The 24,403-nt window shown below is 46.8% G+C and overlaps 3 protein-coding genes and 2 non-coding genes across 6 annotated transcripts; 1 reads left to right on the forward strand and 4 right to left on the reverse strand.

The window, feature by feature from the left end:
• Positions 1-3: 3 nt before the first annotated feature.
• DDX39B (DExD-box helicase 39B) lies at positions 4-10,674 on the reverse strand. The gene is made up of 11 exons (XM_059938325.1): positions 10,571-10,674; positions 9,146-9,488; positions 8,253-8,380; positions 7,881-7,973; positions 5,409-5,592; positions 4,205-4,323; positions 1,995-2,126; positions 1,109-1,218; positions 864-1,008; positions 576-723; positions 4-226 (listed from the first exon to the last, which is right to left on the reverse strand). The coding sequence occupies exons 2-11, from the start codon at positions 9,354-9,356 to the stop codon at positions 210-212; spliced, it is 1,287 nt and encodes a 428-aa protein (XP_059794308.1). The 5' UTR covers positions 9,357-9,488; positions 10,571-10,674; the 3' UTR covers positions 4-209.
• On the reverse strand, positions 5,281-5,357 carry LOC132375484 (small nucleolar RNA SNORD83). Its single transcript, XR_009506034.1, has one exon. It is a non-coding gene; the product is annotated as a small nucleolar RNA SNORD83 (small nucleolar RNA).
• Positions 9,918-9,995, reverse strand: LOC132375483 (small nucleolar RNA SNORD83). The gene has a single exon (XR_009506033.1). It is a non-coding gene; the product is annotated as a small nucleolar RNA SNORD83 (small nucleolar RNA).
• Positions 10,675-12,913: 2,239 nt separating the features above from the next.
• Positions 12,914-14,545, reverse strand: ATP6V1G2 (ATPase H+ transporting V1 subunit G2). Its single transcript, XM_059938330.1, has 3 exons — positions 14,377-14,545; positions 14,004-14,104; positions 12,914-13,490 (listed from the first exon to the last, which is right to left on the reverse strand). Exons 1-3 carry the CDS (start codon positions 14,456-14,458, stop codon positions 13,317-13,319), a joined length of 357 nt encoding a protein of 118 aa, XP_059794313.1. The 5' UTR covers positions 14,459-14,545; the 3' UTR covers positions 12,914-13,316.
• A 227-nt stretch (positions 14,546-14,772) lies between these two features.
• NFKBIL1 (NFKB inhibitor like 1) lies at positions 14,773-23,644 on the forward strand. 2 transcript variants are annotated; one of them, XM_059938327.1, is made up of 4 exons: positions 14,773-14,871; positions 16,010-16,286; positions 22,465-22,686; positions 22,867-23,644. In XM_059938327.1, exons 2-4 carry the CDS (start codon positions 16,022-16,024, stop codon positions 23,451-23,453), a joined length of 1,074 nt encoding a protein of 357 aa, XP_059794310.1. In that variant the 5' UTR covers positions 14,773-14,871; positions 16,010-16,021; the 3' UTR covers positions 23,454-23,644. The 2 variants fall into 2 exon arrangements, with proteins under 2 accessions (XP_059794310.1, XP_059794309.1); XM_059938326.1 differs by lacking the exon at positions 14,773-14,871 and adding an exon at positions 15,449-15,608.
• Positions 23,645-24,403: the final 759 nt, after the last annotated feature.

Below are 24,403 nucleotides of genomic sequence, written 5' to 3' on the forward strand. Positions count from 1 at the left end.
GCATGTGTTTCTTAGTTTTGTTAAAAAAAATTCTGACAAATCAGGGAAATGGGGGTTTAGGAGTGGTGGCGATGCAAAAGAGGGAAGCCATGGGGTGGGGCACGGGGTCGTCAAGGGTAGGCGGCAGCAGTGTCTCCTTCACCCCCACGCCTGGCATCATCTCCTGAAGAGGAGCAGACTGTCACACTCCAGAATGGGTGGGGAGTCCTCTACCGCGTCTGTTCAACTGAAGAAAAACATGGCAGTTAGAATAATGTATGGAAACGAAAAAGCTAGGTTGGTAGAAAAGGCCCTTCCGAAACACATGCAGATGTTTGTGCAGTGTGTGGGTCAGAGGATACATCTGGGGGTAAAGAAAGAAATACTTTGATGAGAAGTAATTTGATGAGAAGAGACCCCATAAAGAGGTCAACTAAACATCCCAACAGGGCATCAAGATGGGGGTGCGGGGAAGAAAACAGATGACAAATTTGTCAAGTGCCCACTATGCACCAGGGGCTTTAAGAAAAAACCCACTAAGGAGCAAGGAGAACCTAAAGGACTGGGGGAGCCAGTTTCATGAGATCATTACTCACTGTAGGAGGAGATGTCTATCTCATCAGGCAGCTCACTAATATTGACTTCAAAGCGATCCTGCACATCATTGAGAATCTTGGCATCATTCTCATCTGACACAAACGTGATGGCCAAGCCCTTGGTGCCAAACCGGCCTGCTCTGGCCACCTGGAAGAAGACAGATGATAGAACTGGTAGACCCCAAAGAAGGAAGACACCCAAGAGGAGGGATGAAGATGTACGGTATGAATAAAGAAACTAAGGGGGTGGGAGAGGACCCTGGGATACCTTCCGGGTGTGGGGCTTACCCGATGCAGGTAGGTGTCAGAATCCTCAGGCATGTCGTAGTTAAAGGCAATGTTCACCCGCTCAATGTCCATGCCTCGGCCAAACAGGTTGGTAGCCACAAGAATTCGTCGTTGAAAATCTTTAAACTGCTGATACCGAGAAAGCCTTTGTGAGAAAGGAAAGCAGAAAAATGTTGAGATTCCTCACTCTCAAGGGTCTCTTTTCCTCGCAAGGACACAAAGCATCTTCCCCATCTCTGACTCACCTCTCCTCCTGAGGCATCCCACGGTGGATGGCAATAGCTGGGAAGTTCTGCTCCACCAGGAGCTGGGCCAGGGCAATGCAACGCTGCACAGACTTCACAAATATCACCACCTGTGTGTGTGTGTGTGTACGTATAAGATTGGGGGGGGATGTGCGTCCATGTGGGTGTGTGTGAGAGAGATTACGTGCAAGAGTTTTCAGTAATTACACTCTTCTAAAAGAACTCCTCTTAGTCCCCATCACATATTTCCTCTTCTGCTCTAAATATTACTTAGCCTTTCCCTCTTGGCTCTGATTTTTCCTGAGCAGACAGACATGCTGCAGAGAAGGTATGGAAAACAGGAACTAAAATTACCAGACATATTAGGAGACAAGGATGAAGCCACCTCATGAGTGGTAAAAATTTGAACTAAAGTCTGGAAAGACCACGACCGATACTCCGACTCACCAAAACATCAAATATAAGAACCTACCCTAATTCTAGAAAGTAGTTTTTAGTGCAAGCAAATCACACAACAGGTAAAGTGATGGAACACTTCTCCCTTAGTAAAGAGTACAAGAAACAAATAAAATTTAAGAACCTAACAGGCCTAATGTATTTCTGCACTTTCACCAACTTATTAAAACTCTTCAAGGATTTTATAATTTGAGCTTTATTTTGTTGAATATCTACGCCAGCCATGGAAAAGCAGTTCCCACCTTGCTCACGCTCAGTGCCACCAAAAGACATTTTTCTCTCATTTAATAGAATTTTCATTTAAGAGACTTTCTCCACCGTTCTCTTTCACACGACACACATGGTTTCCTCGATAAAAGGATATATTATAGAGGTTTCTGCAACAGTTGGAGACATGCTCATTCTCCCTACTGGACCTTGAACAACTGACCTGGTTGAATTCAAGGACATCCAGAAGGTCAAAGAGCTTCCGGTTCTTCTCGTTGTCCTTCAGTTTCACGTAGTACTGCTGCAACCCATGCAGCGTCAGCTTCGTCTCATCATCCACGAAGATCTCCATTGGCTGGGGGGGAGGGGGGAGGGAAGGGGTGGGGAACGGGAGGAGGGCAGAGTGGGGGGGTTAAACCTGGGGGGGTGGAGGAAGTTGATCTCCAATACACCCCATGGCGGGATGGGGAGAAGAGAGGAGATTGGAAACCCAACCCCACCCCCAAAAATACCCACATTTTAATGTGGTCTTTTCCACAGTAGATCTAATTTCCTTCCTATCAGTTGAGTTTTAAGATTTTCCAACTGAAAATTTTCACGGGAAAGAAACTTTGCAGGGAGGAAAAGACACAGTACAACCACCCAATGGCAAGATGCCATTACCTCAAATGGTGGTGGTGGAGGAAAGAAAACAATGGGAGGTGATTCTCCAAGAAAGAACATGATCCAAACACCTGGGAAATGATGGGAAACAGTGACTCGAGGTCAGAATAACGCCATCAGAGCTGGTTTAATATCGGTGAGAGGACAAGGACTACTCCATTTTATGCTCTCAACTACGAGAATCATATCCCTATTAGAAAGGTGGACGTCTTCCATATCCCCATTAGAAAGGCGGAAGATCAGAATGCTTCAGTGGACATAAGTCAAAATGCCATGAAAAGAGAAGCAAAAATTACGCAAGATGAGCAACAACTTGCCCTCAGACCACAAGGAAACAGTTTTAGATAAGACTGGTCTCAACTAAAAATCAAACCACCTATACTGTTACGTGGAAGGTATCATTAAGTGGTGCTAAGAAGCAAATTCAGAGCAGCAGTTATTCACTCATCTTTAAAAACAAAACAAAACATATACACACACAACCCTTGAAGGGAAGGAAGGCAACATTTAAAAAAAAAAGGGAAAATTGACCTTGGGTCAACTCAACTCCAAAGCCCAACTTTCCTAGCACTCTTCACTAACTTGAAGACATAGTTAACATAAAACTCCAGGGTCCAAGATTTCGGGAAAGGATGTGTGTGTCATGGGAGAAAACCAGAAGCCCAATCTCAGAAGTCAGACTAGCAAAGGCAGGCTTTCCAAAGAGAAGTTCCATGGCTTCTTTCAGATCTAATCTGAGCCCCAAGTACAGCTGAAGAGTTTTGGTCCCATGGGAAGGAGCAGAGCAGGGAGGGAAAGAACACACTCCACTGCTCATACAACGGCCCCGCCTAGCCCCAGACCCTAGCACCCACCTGGTTACATCCAAGTGGAGCTCCTCACTTTACCTTTCCCATATCCAAGTATTAAAAAAAAAAAAAGTGTTTAAAAAATGAAAAAAAATCTACCACCCCATTCAGAACACCCCGCCCCACCAACACAAATGGAGGGAAATAGGGAACACGGCACGCCTTGGGTTCAGGAAAAAAAACCGGGAACGGAAAAAGAGGCTGGTTTGGTCCTCGGCTTCCTGGTCAGGTTCCCCGCGGCCTCCGCTGCCGCCATCCACCGCCGGGTGCCGTCCGCATTCCCCCGCCGCGCCACGGTGCTTCTCTGCTGCCGGCTCACATCAACCAAGGTTCCGGATGGGTGCGAGGAGGAGGTACGGGTGGGAAGGAGTATGGACTCGGGGACTGAGGTGCCAAAGGCCCCCACCCCTGGAGGTGGGGAGGGAGCGGATTCATCTGTGCTGTTTGCTCTTCTTTTGGACAATGCCCTGCCATCTGTCTGTCCCTCTCTTGCTCTCCTGCCACCGGCACGTTATGAGTTTGGGGAGCAGAAGGCTCCGGTTGTATGCTTGATGCCACCTTGAGGGTGCGTGGCTGTAGGGAGTATGTAGGAGACGATGGGTGGGTGGTAGGGCAGAAAATCCTGCCCTCCCCCAAATGGGAGAAGAGGTTCAAAAATGCTGTGATTAAAAAAAAAAAAGTCGAACACTTCCCGCTCTCACGTTAACCCGACCAAGTCTTCCGGAGTTTCCCTGGCGCCCGCGCAGACCCTAACACTAACTGTCTCTGCCTCTGTGTGTCTCTTCAAGGAGTCATCACTCCCAAATGGGCATGTGCCCCCTTCTTGGCGCTTGAAGGACAAGGGAGTCTGGAGGAAGAGGGCGCGGAGGGGGAGGAGGCAGCGGGCGGGGAGTGGAGGGAGAGAAGGTAGAAGGGTATTTACGTCTTGCATGAACTTGCGGCAGACTGGGCGAATCTCTTTGCTCAAGGTAGCACTGAACATCATGACCTGCTTCTCATGGGGGGTCATGCGAAAAATTTCCTGGACATCCCGACGCATGTCTACAAGAAAAAGAAACTATAGTAGAAGAGAAGCATATATCGTAAACAAAGACCAGAAACAGGCTTACCAATGAGGTAAAGACTGTTGGTAAACAAGAGTCTCGGTTCAGGGGAAGATTTGCCTCAGGCCTCTCTCTACTCTGTTTTCTCCAACCACCATATAATCATATCCATAGGAATAACACAGTGGAAAGAACAACGGATTTGGGACCAGGGTCCAGCTGTGTATTTTAACCACACAAGAAATTAGATGAAACCCCAAAGCCCACAACTAAAAAATGGGGATAAAGCCCACTGCAGAGGCTCACAAAGATAAGTCCTTTGAAAAATGCTTTACAAGGCCCTTCTCCCTATTCCTCTCTCCCCAAGCTCCAACTGTCTACAAATATCGCGCACCTATTACATTCCAGCTGTCAGAGTCCATTCCATGCTTCCTCTGGATCACACTGTCCTATCCAGTCAGGCAAATATGACATCTCTACTTGGAGCCCACCTTATAGCTCGCCATCTAGAATAGCCAAAGATCATTTGGAATGACTTATCCCTGGGGCTATGTCGATCCCTACTCTCTCATTCACCAAATTTGAGTTCTTACAAAACATCTTCCTTAACCCCACTTAGCACACCAGAATACCACACCACACAAACTCCCACAAACACCCTCCACGTTAATTCTAGAATTTAAGTCTAGAGATCTATTCAGCTATGAATTCTGACAATATATGCTGAGCTGAGGATGCCAAAAGAGTAGACTGTCTCCTCATCCAGCTCAAGTTTCTCCCCTATGACACCCACTATAGGGTTTTACAAAGGAGAATAGTGGTGTGACTAATATCCAAGATCAGCAAAGTCCCTTTTCTCAAAGATAAACATCACCAAAAGAAAGAACATAACACCTTCCTCCTTGATCACTAAGGATGCTTAAAAAGCCTAACAAAGACTGACCAGGGAAGCCAGAGCCATCAGTCATGGGTGATAGATTAAGAGTCGTCCTGGCACTAAAGTGCTCCAGTATCGAATAAACATCATTTGGCTCCAAAAGGCAACTCCCAGATCACCAGCCCAGTCCCAGCACTGCTACTCACCGAGCTGTTCAAGCATCTTATCGCATTCATCCAAGATAAAGTGTTTAATGTGTTTGAGATTGAGGCTCTTATTTCGAGCCAGGGCTAGGATGCGGCCAGGGGTCCCCACGACGATATGCGGGCAGTTCTTCTTCAGCACCTCTTCATCTTTCTTGATAGACAGACCACCAAAAAACACTGCGACCTGCCAACCCAGGAGAAAAGAGTATCTCACAAGGAAGGAAAGAATTCAACCTCCCCAAGGTTCCCATCCTTTCAGTTTACTCTAAACCAAGTCTTAGAACACTTCGGAGCTAAAGGGAACATAAGAGATCACCTAATCTAAAATTATTATATCCCCCAAACATTAAACCTAAGAAACAAAAGTGACCTGCCCTAAATTACATGGCTGATTGAGGCAGTGAGGACCAGCATTTAGTTCTGACTTAATCTAACAATCTTCCTTCCCCAAGGCCAGGCTTCACCGTAAAAACGAGGACGGCAAGAAATCACCAGAGTGTCAAGTACCAAAAAAACCTCATGGACATCAAGTTTTCCTAAATGACCCCAGATTTTTAAACTCCTTTGCATAAACCCTATGAAATTACTGATTCAGGCTAAATATACTACTCCATGTTAAAACCATTAGGGGAATGGTTGTTGAGGATCTGGGCCTTTATACTCTCTCAAATAGCACCAAAAACTCCTTTTTAGTTTCAAGGGGGAAAGATCAGACTGTCAGGACCCTAATTCTAGGGTAAATCTAAAACCATTAACTGTGGGACAAGCAGGTTTGCAACAAAACAGGGGATACATAGCATCATCTATAAAGAATTCTAGCCAAAAATGTTTAACTTGTACCAGTTAAGCTTTCAAATATAAATTTCAGTTTAGGGACTTCCCTGGCGGTCCAGTGGTCAACACGCCACGCTTCCTACGCAGGGGGCGCGGGTTCGATCCCTGATCAGGGAATTCAGATCCCACATGCCGCATGGCGCGGCAAAGGAAGGAAGGAAGGGAGGAAGGAAGGGAGAGAGAGGGAGAAAGAGGGAGAGAGAGGGAGAGAGAGGGAGGGAGAGAGGGAGAGAGGGAGAGAGGGAGGGAGAGAGGGAGGGAGAGAGAGAGAAAGAGAAAGAGAGGAAGAAAGCAAGGAAGCTCAGTTTATAGGAAACAGTGGGAGGGAAGAACAAGTTAAAACAACACAAGGGAGTAACCAGACAAACCCAGAGGTAAGACATTCTGTAGAACTAGCCCAACCTCTTAAACAAATCACTGAAGCATAATTTTGAGCAAAAGAAAGAAAAGTAAGACTATGTCATGAAAATTTATATTTGATCTTGACACCAAGACCAACCTCTTTTGAGTCCACAAGGTGATGAGTCAGACCTATACAGGAAGAAGTGCAATCCTAGTCCTCTACTGAGCTCAATGACAAATGTTTCCACAGTCATTAACTATGGAAACTGTTTCCTGGTTTTCAACTTATAGAATCAACCTAGCAACAAGACTGCTTGCTAAAAGGACAGAAAGTAAACCCCAATGAAACTGACCATATAAGAATACAAACATACATAACACACACACCAGCTTTGACTATATTTAAAAAATTTAAATTAATACAGTTTTCAAATTCTAGGAGAATAAGTGTAAACAAGCTAAATAATCTTTCACGAAAAAGTCAAAAAGACCTTTAAGTTGACAAACTGAGAAAATAGCTCCTAATACTTGGTTTCACAGAACATCAGAACTTAAAAAAAAAGTTAACTAGTGATATTCTGTGAAGTACGATTACACGGGAGAACAGAATCTTTTCATTATAAGGCCCTCTGGATTACCTATGCACTTTTACCAGGCACAGATACTACTTTTACTACTTTGGTTTTAAACAAATTACTTTTAGTTTAGGGCTATTACTCACACATTCCTAGTTCTACACGTAAGTTAATAATCAATTATGAGGAAAATTACAACAATCTGAACAAAAATACTGTTTTTTTTCCACCCAAGGAGGGTACAAAGTTATATACATCAAGCATATGTTTATGCTTCTCAAACTCCAATTACCCAAGGATCTTGTCAGAACACATATTCATACTCGGTAGGACTGGGGTGGAACTCATGCAATCTATATTTCCAACAGGCTCCCAAATGACACTGAAACCACGGGTCTGGGAACCACACCCTGAATCTCAAGGTTACACAATGCACAAACATATTTATAGAACGTGTTTAAAACCAAGGCAAACTATAAAGCTTCTCCAAAATCAAAATACAGCAGACATCTCTGAAAGTACAATGCATACCCAAACGAACCCTAGAATATAAATCTCTTATACACCTAAGTTGCAGAAACTTACTACGTACTACACGTAACTGAGATTTCTGTATAGCTATTTAACACCTGTGGGATGTGAAGACTGCTGATCTAACAAGACTCCAATGCCTCCAACTCCCCACACCCTCACTCCCCCAGGTCTCTTTACCCTGGCTTACCTTGACGTTGGGCATGTATTTAGAGAAGCGTTCATATTCCTTGCTGATCTGAAAAGCCAACTCCCGAGTGTGACACATCACCAGTACAGACACCTGGGAGGGAAGTAGATGGAGACACACATACAGTATACCCCTTCACCAGGTATGTCACAAAAGCACACCCAGCAGATCACAGGTGACTACAATTCTGGATCTAAATCATTAACCCCGTGATTACTACAGAATACTCTCATGGTTATTGGTCAAGGATGATAAAGGTCATCTTAACAACAAGCACTCCCGGCTCTGAATGCATCATGTAGCAGAGACAAAAATACCCTTCCTGAATATTACTAGCCAAAATGCCTTCCCCAGCACTCTCCCCAAGTGTACCTGCCCAGTAACTGGCTCCAGTTGTTGCAGTGTAGCCAGCACAAACACCGCCGTCTTTCCCATGCCTGACTTGGCCTGGCATAGGACATCCATTCCCAGGATGGCCTGAGGGATGCATTCATGCTGGACTAGAAGTAAGGAAAAAAAAGGTAAATTAGTCTCCAGAGAACTCCACCACCTTTTTCACCAGGCCAAACCCATTTCTCACCACTCAATTCTTAAGTTGTTCTTGTCAATTTCCAGACCCTTTCTACCTCTCTGCCCTCTCAGTCAAGTGATTCCCAAATCAGACCTTCCCAGTTCCTTCTAACATAGCCTCTTCCAGCTCCAGGGCCCAAAGTCTTGCTAACAACCCTCTTGCATCTACCAATTGGACGCCTTAGGTGCTCCTGATTCTGTCTGAATGTTCCTTAATCTGTAGCAATCCATGAATTTTGAGTGCCTGCTACAGGCCATTTCTCATACTTAGATTGTCATGCTTTGGGGCACATAAGCCTGCAACAACCTTGAACAAAATGAAGAACTTGGTACCTGACCCAAAAGCCAGCCATCCTTAGACCAGCCATAAAGGTTTCCAGAGACCAGAGTTGGCCTGGCCCAAGGGTCCAACCAGTTCCTCTCTGGAAATTTTAAATTAAAAGTCAGAGAGACAAAATTAAAAACAGGCAAGAAAAAAAGCCACTCCAAGTTGCTTTTAGATCACCAGCACTTACATGCTATCATGAATGAAAGACCAACTTATATAAACCTCTTCTATTGCTAAAATAGTTTTTGGTACTTATTTCCTGATCTATCCTGAATATAAATCTGTATCACCTGAGGGACCATGACCATACTGTTTCCTGTATCCTTAAAGACCCTAATGAATACTCCATGCCCAACAGAAAATTTACCTTCTGATGGATGCTCAAAGCCACAGTCAACAATGGCCCGGAGCAACTCTGGCTTGAGCAGAAAGTCACGAAAGCCAGAGCTGTGAATGGAAACGTAGGAGCCCTTGACATCCTTCTTGGCAGGGGCCTCAGCCCCATCTCCCCCAGCTGCTGTCTCCACCTCATCATCTTCATAATCCAAGAGCTCATTGTCCACATCGTTCTCTGCCATAACTGGGCCGGCAGGGGGAGAAGGGGAGGGGTCTCTGGATGAGTTCACGCAGAATAAGGGAAGACAGAGAAGGAAAGCGGGGGCTTGAGGAACAGTAAAGGAAAAGAAACACACTAGTTTCTGACAGAAGAGCTGGGGAAAAAAAAAACAGAAAACTCATCAGTCATGAGCAGAGCCTTCACCATCTTTTCCATCCCCACATTCTTTCCACTTTCCCTAAACTAGGAAACATTTTCCTGGAAAAAAAATAATAAAGAAGGACAAGACATAAAAGCGAAAGGCAAACATAATACAGGGAATGGGAAAAGTGGGCCCAGGGGAAGTGGTTAGGACATAAGTTCCCAAAAAGACAGGATCAGAGAAGCAGAAACCGGAAAGTTGGAAGGGCAAAACCGACTTACAAATTCCTGGTCTATGACAGTAACAAGAAAAAAAAATACATGTTTGAAAAACAAAATACTATTAATGACTTAAAATGGAGAATGGAGATGAAAGTGACAAAACGAAAAGTCCTCAACGGAAGACCTTGTGCTTTCCCTAAAATCTCAAGGTGTCGACAGCAGCCATCAGTCAAGGGTGATAGATTACGGTCGTCATTACGCAAAGCGCTCACTTTTCAAAATGAAAACATCATGTGGCTGCCATCCACCTCTCGCAGCATTCCAGCCTCCCACTCCTCAATAACCTCCTTCTGGCGTTTAAGAAATCCTTGTGTAATTAATGGCGGAGAGAGAGGCTTAGAGAAATGGCTCGGCCGGGAAAAAACCCACTCCTCCATCATACGATGAATTAAAAAAAACACAGTAGTTAAGAAAGACGTATCCTCGTTCCGGCTAACAGAAGCTTTACCAAGTGACCTCCCATCACCATTATGTTACTCCTCGGTGTAACTCATTTCCGAAAACACACAACGACACCACTAGTAAACATTTGGAAAACACTCCAGATAATGGTGGGCAGTCCGAGATGAGAAAAATCCAACTAGGCCCACAAATCGGTACTCCTTCCATTCCCACCGCGGACCGAGAGATAAGCGGGAAAGTGGGAAGAGCCCCGCCCTCTGCAAATGCCCAGGACCAGAAGACGCCTAGCGCCGCCTCTCACTGTCGCTGGGTTCTCAGGTAACCGAGGGGCCCACCGAAAGAGCGAGGAGCAAAGGAAGCACAATGGCGCCGGGGCCACCATCTTGGATTGGGCCCCCCTGGATTCCCTACCTCCCCCCGAAGTTTCTTGATCTCGAGGGATGCAAGTGATGGAAGTAACGACCCAATCAGACTCCAGCGACCAGACCATAGCCTGTACAAGGGTTATCAGGAGGCCGTGCGACAGGATAGCCGCAGAGAAACGCAGATGGAGGCGGATGGTGCCGAAGGCCAAAGCTTACCTGAGCAAGGCGAAGGCGTATGGCGGCGGCAACAGCGACGAAGGAGGGAACCTGCCTTCACTTCCGGTTCCCGGCTTCCCTCTACCCCGGGCTCCCGCCTTACGACCGCGCAGACGTAAGGGACCGGAAGAAGGACCTTCCACGGTTCTATAGTTCCGCGCGCTCCTGGGTTGCCTTTAGAAAATGCCTGTGTGGAAAAAAAAATTTTTAAGCCACTTCTAACTTCTCCGCTACTGCCAGTAACAAAAGGCATAAAGGAAACTAGCATCCTCCCCATTGTTATCTTTTTTCTCTTGTCCTGCTCTTTTCCACGCCTCTCTCTTCATTTACGTTCTTGCCACGCAGGCCTTCTCTCTGGGCACCCCTCCATGGGCGCAGGAAGACCCAAGGTGGCGGGATTTCGAGTTCCCACGGGGTCCTTGGCCCGGTAGTCAAGGTGACCTGGGGGCGTTGGCGCTGGAGCTAGGGAACAACCGGCCCCAGGTGTGGGAAGTGAGTCGTGCTCACGAGTCCTACTCCTACCCTTTCCTCAGCCATGGAGCCGGTGGACGGCATTTGCCTAAAGTAATGTTGGCCGATGTAGCTGATGCCTTAAGGGCCCTGAGGTTCGTGGGCCTGGGCTGGAATCAGGAAGGGGTTCTGAATCCACTGAGTGGGGGACAGGGTCTAGATTCTGCCCCAAATGTTAACGATAAACGGTAGGGCTTGAGGGTTAAATAACTTTTTACAAATGTTGTTAATTCTACCAGAATGTGCTTAGCCCTGCCCCCAATAGCCCCTTGGTTCAGCCTGGATTTTTTTCCTGAATGAAACATTTGATATCTCCCGCCCCGCTTTTGTATGCTACATAAGTCAGATGTGACTTAACAAAACTGACAACAGACGTTTGGCCCTTTACCTGTTATCACACTTAACCATTTAACACCAAGGTGCACCCTTATTCCCATGCTATATCAAGCAAACAGATTCAGAGAAATAAAGCAACATTTCCAAAGTAATACAGCTAATAAGGTGACAGAGCCAGGATGTAAACACCTCTTTATTCTCTACTGTATCCTGACTCCCTGCTTAAAGAGTCTGGTTAATAAATACACACTACAGATTACCTCACTGGTTCAAGTGCTTGGTGAAGTAGGCTCGTTTTCTGTGGCCAAAAGAAATAACAGTGATCCAAGGATGATGTTACAGAAGCGCAGTTTTTCAAACCCACAATATTAATCTTTTTCAACAGTATTTATCAACTGCCTGTCCTGTGCCAAGTGCTATCCTAAGATCTGGGGACACAGCAGTGAACAGCCCTGTCCTCACAGAGTTCACATAACAGGGGAGACAACACATGAACATGTCAAGTATCGATAGGTGCTATGAAGGAAAATAAAGCAAGGTAAGGGGCAGAGTGCTTGTTCCTACACCCCAGCTCTTCTCTACAGTTACCATCTATAGTCCTCAGGTTCACAAAGGAGGAGCCACGTGTTTCTCACTTTAGAGAAAAAATGATGTACCATTTGCTTTTGTTTCTCAAAGCTCCAACACCTTTTGGGTGTTTGGGGAATACATAAACAAGGAACAAGAGTGACTGAAAATGAGAAATGATGGAGCAAAAGGAGGCTGATTCCACCCAGCAATTGATTTGCCCATAATTATTTTATTGACACTTTTTCATTGTTACAAAGGTAAAGTAAGGTGTTGAGGATGTAGAAAGGAAGGCCATGCACATGCGGGACACAGCATCACTTTAGATCTCAGGAAGCAGTAATAAGCATCTGATGGGTCTTTGGGGAAACAGGAAAAGGGGGAAATCCAATAAAGAGAAAGACCAACTTAACAGAGACAAAAAGAGAGGCTAAGAAATGCAAACATCTTCCTGGAACCACAGAAGAGAGGCTAAATGAGGCCATCATTTCATCTTTTCAGGGATAATAAGGTCTTTGGGGAAAGAGAGGTGGGAAGAACCAATTTTTTAGAGAATTTTTAGGGTCACAGAATGAATGAGTAGAATTACAAAGCCACAGACAGAAGTGAGAAAACAGCTGTGTTTAGGTTTTGGAAGGTGGGCAGAGAGTAGTAATAATATCACAGGTTTGCCATTTATTGAATCACAGCTACTACATGCTGGAAACCATGCTAGGCTCTTTATAGAATGATTCCTAATCAATGCAACACCCCTGCAAGGTAGGCATTATTGCATTATTATTATTATTCCAACCTTGTGACGGACACTGGGGTTACAGTTTAAGTAGCTTGTTCTTGTTGCCCAGCCAGCAAGTGGCAGGGTCAGAAGAGGGACCCGAGCCTGCCAGGCTCTGAAGTCAGAGTGTTTTCCGCATCCCTACTTCTCCATGCTACAAATTTCACAGAGGGGCTGGGTGAGGGTGACTTGGCAGTTTCCAAGCTCCCAGTGAAAGAACAATAAGGAGATTCAGGTCTGAGCAGGTCTGAGCAGGATATTGGATCCTGCTTCCTAGAATTTTTAGGGAATGCAAGGGAGAGAAAGGATTATGGTGGGAGTTGATTTTCACTTGGGGATTTCTTTGCAGGAGGGAACTGGCAGGAGGAGTCAGGCCCTAGGGTGGGTCCTAGGCAGCAATCCGGTAGTTGGGGTGGACCTGGGGCCTGACGTCACAGACCATGCCAAGAAGCTGGGCCAGGACACGTTCGCGGCTTCTCTGCTGGGAGCTCTGCATGCCCTGCACCTGGCGCCTTGTAGCCTGCTCCACCTCAGCTGACAGATTCCCTTGGGAGCCCATGGCCTGGTGGGTGGGAGAAAGGGTGGAAAAGAGAAAGGAGAAAGCAGAAACAGAGAAAGAAGCATCCATGCATGTGGAGGGAAGGATCCTGGAGCAAGACCAGGAAGAAAGGCCCTCTCCAAAACCACTCCCATCCATGGAAACATCTAGACACTGAAGAGACCAACATAATGCCCTCTCCCCTAGGACCTGACATGCAGCATCATCCTACAACAGACCGTACCATCCCCACCACCTCACCACCCATGCCCATAAAACTCTGCCCTCCACCCCAAATATCATCATACTCTACAGAGACTGTGGCAATCCCCCCCACCTCCACAAGCTGTACAAGTCGTTCAAAACTCCCAGACTCTCTTACACATCACAAAGCTTGACCAATATCATGGTCTTCATCAGGTCCCCTTCAGCCCTTTACTACCTTATTTTCTTGTGGAATCACCCTGTACACACCTCACCAGACATACCCACCAACTTGCACCCTGGGGTCCCATCCCAGCCTCCCCTACGACTCACTGCCTGCTGCTTGCTCTGGAATTCCTGCTCTCTCTCTCTGCGGTATTGCTCCACTTCCATCTGTGCCTCCTCCTTTGCCTGTTTCAGACGCCGGGCCTTCCCTGGAGGCAGGAGAAAGGACTGAAAGTGGGGGTAGACCCCACACACAAAATGTGAGAGCAGGGGTCAGTCCCTCCCAAAACGTTAGTGCCTTCTCTCAGCCAGCCAAGAACTAGATTCTGACACCCACCCATTTCTTTCCTCCTAATAAGCGCCCCCAGCCTCCCTCCCCCCGCCCCACCAGCCTTGGGTTATCCTAAGGACTCAAATGTTTGCTGTCCTTCCACCCCCAATTTTCTTTCCAGATTCCTAAGGGAGAAATAAGGAGACTCACTCTTTCTGGCATCTGCCACCTTCTCAGCCGCCCGCTTCTCGGCTTGCAGGAGCTGCTGGATACCCTGGGATTGACTGGCCATTTCTGTCGTTATGGCCGATGCCGTTTCGGAAGCTACCAAGGTACCAGATGGCTCCCACTTTTCCCCTCCCCCCACACCGCCTACTCCTCCTCCTCCTCCTCCAGCTGTTTGCTGCTAAGACCCACTACCCCTGGGTCTTAGTGCTCCCCTTTTCGCTCAGCCTCCTGCACCGGGTGTCTCCCCCAAACTGATCCTCCCATTGATGGCTGGTCCTCCTCTCCCACCTCTCACTCTGGCAGTACCCAGAAGGACCGCCTGGGGGCAGCAGAGACCAGGTCCAAAGCTGCCTGCTAACTTCACAGCAGGTGCAGGGCTTTCCCAGTTGGAAGGTCTAGGAATGGGGGCAGGGGCCGAGAGGAGAGGGGTATTTGAGAGAGAAGGAGGCAAAGAGGGATTGAGAATGGGGTGAGGAGGTAAGGAAATTATCATGCGTGTTGTGTTGGGAATAGAGTATGCTGGGCTTCTCTGAATTCTTCCAACTCCTCTTCCTTTTTCTCCCTCCCATTTCCATCTCCTTTTTCTACACCTTTCCCAATTCCAAATTTCTCCATTCACCTCACTTGCTTTGTCCTGCGGTTGTTTCCCTTGTCTTTTGCTTCCTGTGTTTTTCTCTTTTATGATCTGCCCCTTTCTTGGCCTCACTGTGGTTTTGATTTTTCATTTTCACTGTGATTTTTATCCTGTCTTTATCTCCCCTGTTTTCTCTCTCTTCTCATCTTTTCGCCTATCACTGAACCATCTCCTCTCTCCTCCCAGTAGGGGGAAGCGGGGTTAAACCTCGAAAAAGCCCTTGCTCTTCCTTTTCCTCGCCTGTCGTCCAGTCTTCCGGTTTCAGACGGACCCTTTATCTTAAGTTCCCTAGTTTCCCCCCGGAGGCTAAGGCCAAGGAAACACCTCCCGCCCCCTCGGGGAGGAATGACATCCGGTAACGCGCCTCACAGTTCATTTCCGCCCTTTACCTGCGTCTCGGCTTGCGCCATTTCCGTCAGTCTAGAGTGTCTCCGCCCTTCCCGCCTCCCTTCCTCGGAGCGTCTTAAACACAGGCTTCGGGCCTACTGCTCCGGGGGTACTTAGGGGGCGGGGGGCAGGTCTGATGAGTAACCCCTCCCCCCAAGTCCCAGAGGGAGAAGCCTCTACATCTGTCTGCCGGGTACATTATATTCAATTTCTAGATCATTATTTGAAATTGTGACTTTTTAAAATTCAGATTTCTATTGATAAAAATTTCCCCCATCAGTCTCTATTTGTCTTTATTATATAACAAAGTCCTTTATTAAAAATTTACCTGGACTAATGAGCCTCTAAGTAATCATTTATCCTTTTCTCAAATTTCACATTAAAAAAAAAATGTGACCCCAGCTCCCCTCAAAATTGTTTTGAAACCTATCACCTGGTAAAGGGATGAGGGTTAGGACTGGCCTCATCTCTTGCTGAAAATGTAAGAAGAAATGGGGAACCGAAGGGAGAAACAGAGGGAGTGTCAGAGATGGAGGGGGAGGGACCATCCAAGGCTGGGGTCCTGACTGCTGCCTGTTTATCCTTCTTCCTCAGCCCAAGAGTTCCATGGCCTCCACTTCCCGTCGCCAACGCCGAGAGCGTCGCTTCCGTCGTTATTTGTCTGCAGGACGGCTAGTCCGGGCCCAAGCCCTCCTCCAGCGACACCCAGGCCTTGATGTAGATGCTGGGCAGCCTCCACCACTGCACCGGGCCTGCGCCCGCCACGATGCCCCTGCCCTGTGCCTGCTTCTTCGGCTTGGGGCTGACCCTGCCCACCAGGACCGCCACGGGGACACGGCGCTGCATGCTGCTGCCCGCCAGGGCCCTGATGGTGAGTCGGCTTCGTGGGGAACAAGGTCATGAGCAACTGGTGGGGTCTGAGATGAAGGCCAGTGGTTGGAAAATAAGCTAGTTATTTGGTCATGGGACTTAGGGAAATAGTTGACCAAGTTGGCTTGTGGCTGTCATTTGTGCCTTTACATTATTGAGCTACCATTGTCTGAAGAGCCCAACATTCCCCAAACAGCAACTAGTATTCAAATTACACATCTCTCTAGATTAGTAGGTACTTTGTCTCTTGACTGGTTGTTTGCCTGTAGTGTGAAAAGCAGGATAGAGGGTACTCTCTGCAGTTACATTGCCTGGGTTCAAATCCCAGCTCCACACTTAATAGCTGTGTATTCTTGGCAAGTTTCTAAACTTGCCTGATGCTTCATTTGCCCATCTGCAAAATTAAATAATAGCAACCATTGCTGTGTGCCAGACACTTCTCACAAAGCAACTCATTTAATCCTTACAACTACCCTATGAAGGTATAAGTACTAACATCATCCCCCATTTCTCAGATGAGGAAACAGCACAGAGAAGTTTAAGTACTTTGCCAAAGTCACACAGCTATTAAGAGCAAGGGTTGTATCCCAGACAGCCTAACTAGACTGCCTATGCTCTAACCTGTGAGATACTTTATAGAATTATACAGTAATAACGCCTGTGTTCAAAGCACCCATGCTGTGACATGTTTTGAGAATCAGCTGACACAGTACATAATTAGAGCACTTGGCACATGATAAACACTCTAGATACTGGCCATTGTTCCTGTGGTTATCAACAGACCCATACTCTTTCACCCACAGTTCTGAAACTCAGAAACACTCTGAGAACCAAACATTTTTCATCAGTCTGCCACCAAACTCATTTGGTAACAAAACCTAACATAAACTAAAGCTAGGCTATTTATGATGTTTTTATCCTACTGATGTCAATATTCATATGTTTCACTGCAGAAACATTCACGTGTTTGGTTACTGGGGCTACCCAGTCTCTCCCGGGCTACATAATATACAGTGTACAGTTGTCCCTTGGTATCCGAGAGGGATTGGTTCAAGGATCCCCCTCCCAAGATACCAAAATCCACAGATGCTCAAGTCCCTTTTATAAAATGATATGCTATTTGCATATAGCCTACAAACCATCTTCCTGTATACTTTAAGTCATCTCTAGATTACTTAAAATACCTAATACAATGTAAATGCTATGTAAATAGTTGCAGGGAAGCAGCAAATTTAAGTTTTGCTTTTTGGAACTTTCTGGAACTCTTTTTTCCTGAATATTTTAGGTCTATGGTTGGTTGATCCTGCGGACGTGGAACCTGAGGATATGGAGGGCCAACTATATGTATACTTTCAGATCAACTCTATCAAATCCCCAAAATATCTGCATTCTGGAAAGCCTTTGATATTGAGGGTTTCAGATGGGGACTTGTTGATACATTAGTGGCAGCGGAGGCAGCTCTGCAGAGGTACAGCCCTCCTAGGAAAATAACAGGTGAAACCCCTTTCCCCTTTTAGAGATTTTCCTTCTGTAATAAGAACATTAGATGAAAACCTTTAGGTTGGGACGAACAACCTGAACTCAGTTTGATTGCTATTATCATCCCCCAGCTCCCCAAGAATACACAGAAACCTCACCCACATCCCCGAAACCTCCCCCATATAGTCAAAAATCCCCTTTTCTTTAATTCCCCTAACATAAGTGAGATAGGCTGCCCTGTTCAGATTTTTTTTTTTTTTAACTGAGAACAAAGAGAGGAGGTTTACAAAGCGCAGGCACCTAACTCGACAGTTGACATTGTACATGGCAACAGAGCAGAGTGCCCTGAGGCCGACCTCAGACCCCATCCAAGCTCCAGCTCTGCCACTTACAGGCTATGTGACAGGGATATGCAGCTTAGCCTCTATGAACCTAATTTGCTTCTCTGAAATGGAGGTTGTGGCGAGTAAGTGAGGCAAGCACTTGGCAGTTTTGGTCCTCACTAGATGATAAGTATTGTTATTTTTATTCTTGTATTATTCAATTAAGGCTTTTTAACTAACAGAAATGTCTCTTACAGTATGGTAGGTGCTTCCTTCATTGTACTGAATTCTAAGAATCATGTGAGAATGACATTATGGTTGCATTTACAGATGAGGAAAGCAGGGCCCAGAAGGTTCAGGACCTTGCTGAAATCTCACCTACACTCAGGTCACTCCCTAGCCCTCTCAGGCCTTCCTTCCTCCTGGTCCCCTACCAGCCCTACCACCAGGTGGCCTTCTAACTCCTTGGTAGAAAGGCCTGTCTCTAGAGACCACTCTGCCTTAAAATGCAGATATTTCCTTTGAACAGATGAAATGACCCAGAATCTCCTGGGGGAGGGTAGGTTCCCTTCAGTTCCCATGTTAAGGGATGTGCCAGTTCACGCTGAATTGGCTGGGCTGGGTTGTCACACCTAGTGAGATGCCAGTGAATGGCCACTACCTTTGAGGCTTTTGGTAACACCTCATGGGGAGGTGGTCTTAGCTGTCAGAGACCCCATATAAACACACCTTAGTCCAACAATAGCCATTCTCTACATACAGCAAGAATGAGTGAACATTGAGAAACGGGGTTGTTTTCTCACAGTCTTTGCAAAAAGAATAAGTCCAAAGCCAGCTCGTGTGTTTGTTTTCTTTTTTTTTTTAAATGTAACATTCACTGCACCTGTGCCAGCACAGTATTAGACATTTCCCATCCATTACCCACTTTGATCTGCTCGGTAGAAGTAGGCTGTGGCCCTGCTTTGCAGATGACTGAGCTGTCCGGTTTATGTTCTCTTTGCTTTCCAACCTTACCTCCCACGGCGAGCCCACAAACCCGAGACTCCTGCTTCGTGACTCTGTCTTCAGTGACCCCAAGCATGTTTTCAACAAACATGCTTGTTTTTTTATCTGCCTCTTGCCTGTCGCCTTCCTGTCCGCCCTACTAAGTTTTCCACCTTGCTAGATTATTCTCCCTTCACAGCCCAGTGTAAGTCCCCACCTCCTCCTGGAAGCCGTCTCCAACCACCCTGCCCACTGTTACCTTTTCTTCCTGTGTCTCAGTTGTCACTCAATATAAACTTCTGGTCCGGCATTTTTAAAAAGTGTTTTGTACCAATTAGTATGAACATCTCATTAATGTAGAAATCATGTCTCATTATGGGGAGGAGAAGAACAGTGCTTCCATCACTAAGAAGAAGTACATTTTTACTCCACAAAGCTTTTTTTTCACATTTATTTTTCCCAATATAAAAGTACAACATGTTAATTAAAGAACATAAGGGAAAAGTTGATCTATACTGCTAAATTGGTGGTAAAGTTGGTGTTTCAGATCACTGGAGGGGGTGGTGGTGAACTATTTAATAAACAATACTGGACCATTCGTCTTCTCTGGAGAAAAATAGTCTTACCTTACACCTGACTTAAAAGTAAATTACAGCAGATTAAACACCTATATGTGACAGGAAATGCATAGGAGGGTTTTCCCTGGGGGGAATAAAACTTGGAAGACCGTATCAAAGAAAACTTTAGCTTCATCTATGATGGTTTTTTTTTTTTAATGATGTTGCAAAATGAAAATATATTAACATACCTTGTGGTAGGAATAGGGTTGCTTATCATACTATACTTTGTACTTTTTTCCTTTTTTTATATTTCTAGAAATATAGTAGGAAAACACAGAAGGGCATAATCTTGGAGTGGAGAAAAACCTTCCTAAGAATGAAATAAAGTCAAAAGCTGTAAAATGAAAATATTGATACAGATTTAACTACATTACAATTTTGAAAAGACAGATGGGAGAAAATATTTCCAATATACGTGACACAGACACAAAGGGTTGGTGTCTGTACTATATAAAGAGCTCTCATATGTACATGTATAATTTCCAGGGGAAAGTAGACAAAGAATATGAATATGAAATTTTTCATTAATAAAGTCATTTTTTTAATCTATCAGATGGGCAAAATTTAAAGGGTTGGGGATATTCAGCTTTGGTAAAGGATAACACAGGCACTCATATATTCTTTTTTTTTTTAACTTTGATAATTACCTAGTTCATTTCAAGAGTAACTGAATAATATTCTTTATCGCATATATGAAAAGATTCCTGAAAGTGATAAAGCTATAACCTCATCAGGTGCTCATATATTCTTGATGGCACAAACTTTTTGAAAGCAGTTTGGCAAAATTGCACATGTTGTTTGACTCAGAAATTCCACTTCTGAGAACCTGCCCCACAGAAGTACTGTAAGGAGTCCACAGAGACACACATAAGACTGATCATTTTTGGAAACAAAGTCTTTCTATTGGGGGTGGGAAGATTTGTTTCATGCACACAGTGGAACACTACACAGTCATAAAAAAGAATGAGGTAGACTGTGTATACTCCTGTGGAAAATATAAATGAGGTGTTAAAATGAAAAAAGCAAGTTGCCAAACAATATATAGTAGTATGGTCGCATAACTGAAAAGAAATTGTGCATTATGTGTTTATATAAACCAAGACAAGACTAGAAGGGACCACAGCAAACTGTTAACAGTGATTAAATTTATTCTTTAGTCTTTAAAAAGAAAAGAAAATTTCATATTAATTATGTCCCTTTCACATTAAAATATCAGCTAAGGTTGGAGGAAAGCCACCCATAGTCTACCACCCAGAGACTAGAATGTTTACATATTCCCATCCAGTCTATCTATTTCAAGCATGGGATTTGGTCTCTTTTTCACAGAGTTGTGATTGGATCCTATGTACAGTTTTGCAGCCAGCTTTTTCCACACACAAACATAATTTTTAGTGGCTATTTAATATTCTGTACCAGATTTTACTCACGATGTTTTATAGTTGGAGGCCTTACCCCTTCAAACCTATGAATTTAAAAACCTTCCACCCACCCTCACACCTGCTGTGAGCCCTGGTGGGATATAAGCCATTGAAAGACAAGACCAGGTACTTGCTGGGAGGGACAAGTTGGGAGGGCTTGTGACAGGTCACGTCAGTACTAAAGAGAAGTGCCCCCACCCCTCGTTCTGCTGTGGTTTGGGTTGGGTGATGCTCAGGTGTGCCAGGAGATGGGTGGGGGCAGTGGACCTTGGCCAGCCAAGGCTGGACCCTTCTATCTTCTGCCTTCCTGGCAGTGACAGGACAACCCTTCCTCTCTCTCATCCTTTTGTCAGGTAGCCAGTATGTTCTAGCACCACTGAATAAAGATCTAAAGACTGCCGGCCCACTTCTTCCTGCCATAGGGAGAGAAACTAGGTCCACAGGAAGGGAGGGTGCCTCACTCATCTTGCTCTGTCCTGAGAGTGCAGAGGTGGTTGGCGACCGTGGCAGGTGGCAGGCTGGCCAGGCGTAGGGTGCTGGGTGGGCAGTGAGGAGAGCAGCATGGCACTCAGCTGATGCGTTGAGGTCAGGGCTCAGGAAGAGGGGAGCTCAGGAATGTCAGTCCCTCTCCTGTTTTCCCCCAGCCTCCTGTCAGCCAGGCCCTGAGTGGAACCCTCTATCTCAGCCCCATTCCCCTGCCCTAGGTCAGCAGTCATTTGGAAAGAGTTTGCTCTGCTGCTGGGAACATTTCTATGGCTCAAATTCGTTACTGGGCTGGACTCTCTACTTCTCCGTCCCCATCCCAGCATCCCCTGGCTAAGGCTGGCTGAGAGAAATTCCCCTGAAAATATTTATCTTACTCAGCTTATTGAAAAGCGATATAAAGAAAAGTATTAAGTATTTGTATACTTAGAATGGTACAAATCGGAGTGTTCAGGTATTTTCCCAGTCTGGAGAACATAGTTTTGGGTGAGAAGCACAATGAGAGGTATAAAGTGACAATATTTTCAAGCCAAAAATGGAATACATAGTCAAAGGGTTTTGACATCACCCTAGGTGGCTGGAGGCAGACCAGAAAATGTCATTGACGTAGTAGAGCTCCCAGGACACTAAATTAGTTTGTGAAGACGCAGGTCAGGATATTTTAAACTACCACACTTATCACGCATGTGGTAAAGTATCAATAAATATTTGTCAGTGTTGGTGATTTCCTAGCACCCAGGAGGCATCCATGTGGGCAACCCTTTCATTGCTCTAAGACCAAGAGAGTAAGTAACCTGTAGGATTCAAGATGGCGGCCCTACCGAGGAGTGAGAGTTCCAGCTAACTTTCGCTCACTGCTCTCCCACAAACAGCCTACACGGATTTCTTCCTGCCACTGCTGAGTCGCTGTCCCTCTGCCATGGGAATAAAGAATAAGGATGGGGAGACCCCAGGGCAAATTCTGGGCTGGGGACCCCCCTGGGATTCTGCCGAAGAGGAGGAAGAAGATGAGGCCTCTAAGGAACGGGAATGGAGACAGAAGCTGCAGGGAGAGCTGGAGGACGAGTGGCAGGAAGTCATTGGGAGATTTGAAGGTAAGGAATCCATTTCCATCCACAGCCGCCCTTCTTCCGTACTGGCTGCTTTTCCTACACCCACTCCACGAATGCTCCCACCGGCTTCCTATGGTCCCTTCTTCTGTGCTGCCCCACCTCTCTTGCCTGTCACCTTCTCATGGCCCCTCTGCGACCACCACCTCCCACCCTCCCAAACAGATGATGCTTCCCATGAGACCCAGGAACCCGAGTCCTTCTCAGCCTGGTCAGATCGCATGGCCCGGGAACATGCCCAGAAGCGCCCGCAACAGCGTGAGGCAGAGGGAGCCTGCCGACCCCCACGGGCTGAGGGTTCCGGTCAGAGCCGGCGGCAGCAGGAGGAGGAGCAGCGGCTCTTCCGGGAGCGAGCCCGGGCCAAGGAGGAAGAACTGCGTGAGAGCCGAGCCAGGAGGGCACAGGAGGCTCCTGGGGATCGAGTGCCGGAGCCAGCCAGGGCCGGGCCCAGGGCAGAGCACCCCAGAGGAGCAGGGAGGGGCAGACTCTGGCGCTTCGGTGATGTGCCCTGGCCCTGCCCTGGCGGAGGAGACCCAGAGGCCATGGCTGCAGCCCTGGTGGCCAGGGGCCCTCCCTTGGAGGAGCAGGGGGCTCTGAGGAGGTACTTGAGGGTCCAGCAGGTCCGCTGGCACCCCGACCGCTTCCTGCAACGATTCCGAAGCCAGATTGAGACCTGGGAGCTGGGCCGAGTGATGGGAGCTGTGACAGCCCTTTCTCAGGCCCTGAATCGCCATGCGGAGGCCCTCAAGTGACCCCAGGGAAAGAGCAAGAAACTGCAGGAAGTGCAGGGCAGTAAGAAGGGTAAGGTCAGGAGACCAGTGCTGAACGGCAGAGGGTGTGGGGCGGGAGCAAAACTTGTAATGAGCAGGGGTGGGGGGATGCGGGCCACCACCACTGCCCCTTGACTCTGCCATTTCCTAATAAGACCTGGTTCCACATCTCACTCCCGGTGTCTCCTCTGCCTTTTTCCATCACTGTGGTTTTCATCACCCATAACATCTCCTTTCCCACTCCACCTGCCCAAACCCACAGCTCCTGCACACCTGCACCATGCACGCACACCCTAACTCGTGCCCTCAGCTGGAGACTAGGAGCCCCCTGCTTGCCTGCCCACCCGCCCACGAGGGTGGCCCTAAGAAGGCCCAGCTTGCCCTCCAGTCTCTCCGCTCCCTACACTGGGCTCCTCTCCACTCTTCAGTCAGCGGTTGGAGAAGTAGATGTGAACAGAGGCAAAAAGGGGAACAAAACCAGTTTCCCTCCCCTCCCCAGCCAGAACCACATCCTCCTCCCCACTTAACACCCCCTTCCCCCAACACAGGGCTTTCCCTCTGCTGAGTCAGTGAATGATCTGAACTGGGGGCAGCTGGAGCTGGGGGACCATGAGGAGGTTGTGGGAGGATGGGGGATGGAAGCAGAAAGGATGGAGGAAGAGCCCTGTGGGGGAGTGGAATTTCGGTTGCTAAAATTAGGAGCAGGGGAAGGAGGCGGAAAGAGCCAAATTATGTAACCTGGGTTGTCTGTTCTTGGGCAACCAGGGATCCACACCCAAGGCCATTCCTCTCCTCTAGCTTCTCAGTCCCGTCTCTCCTCCTCTAGGGTCCCGATTCTCGGCTCCCTCCATCGAGCTTCTGCCGCCATCCCAAACCTGGGCTTCATCTCTGGGCAGCCCAGTCTTGGCCTTCCAGATAAACATCCCCTTTTC

Source organism: Balaenoptera ricei, chromosome 11 (assembly GCF_028023285.1).
Source record: "Balaenoptera ricei isolate mBalRic1 chromosome 11, mBalRic1.hap2, whole genome shotgun sequence".
In the NCBI taxonomy this organism is placed as follows: Eukaryota; Metazoa; Chordata; class Mammalia; order Artiodactyla; family Balaenopteridae; genus Balaenoptera; species Balaenoptera ricei.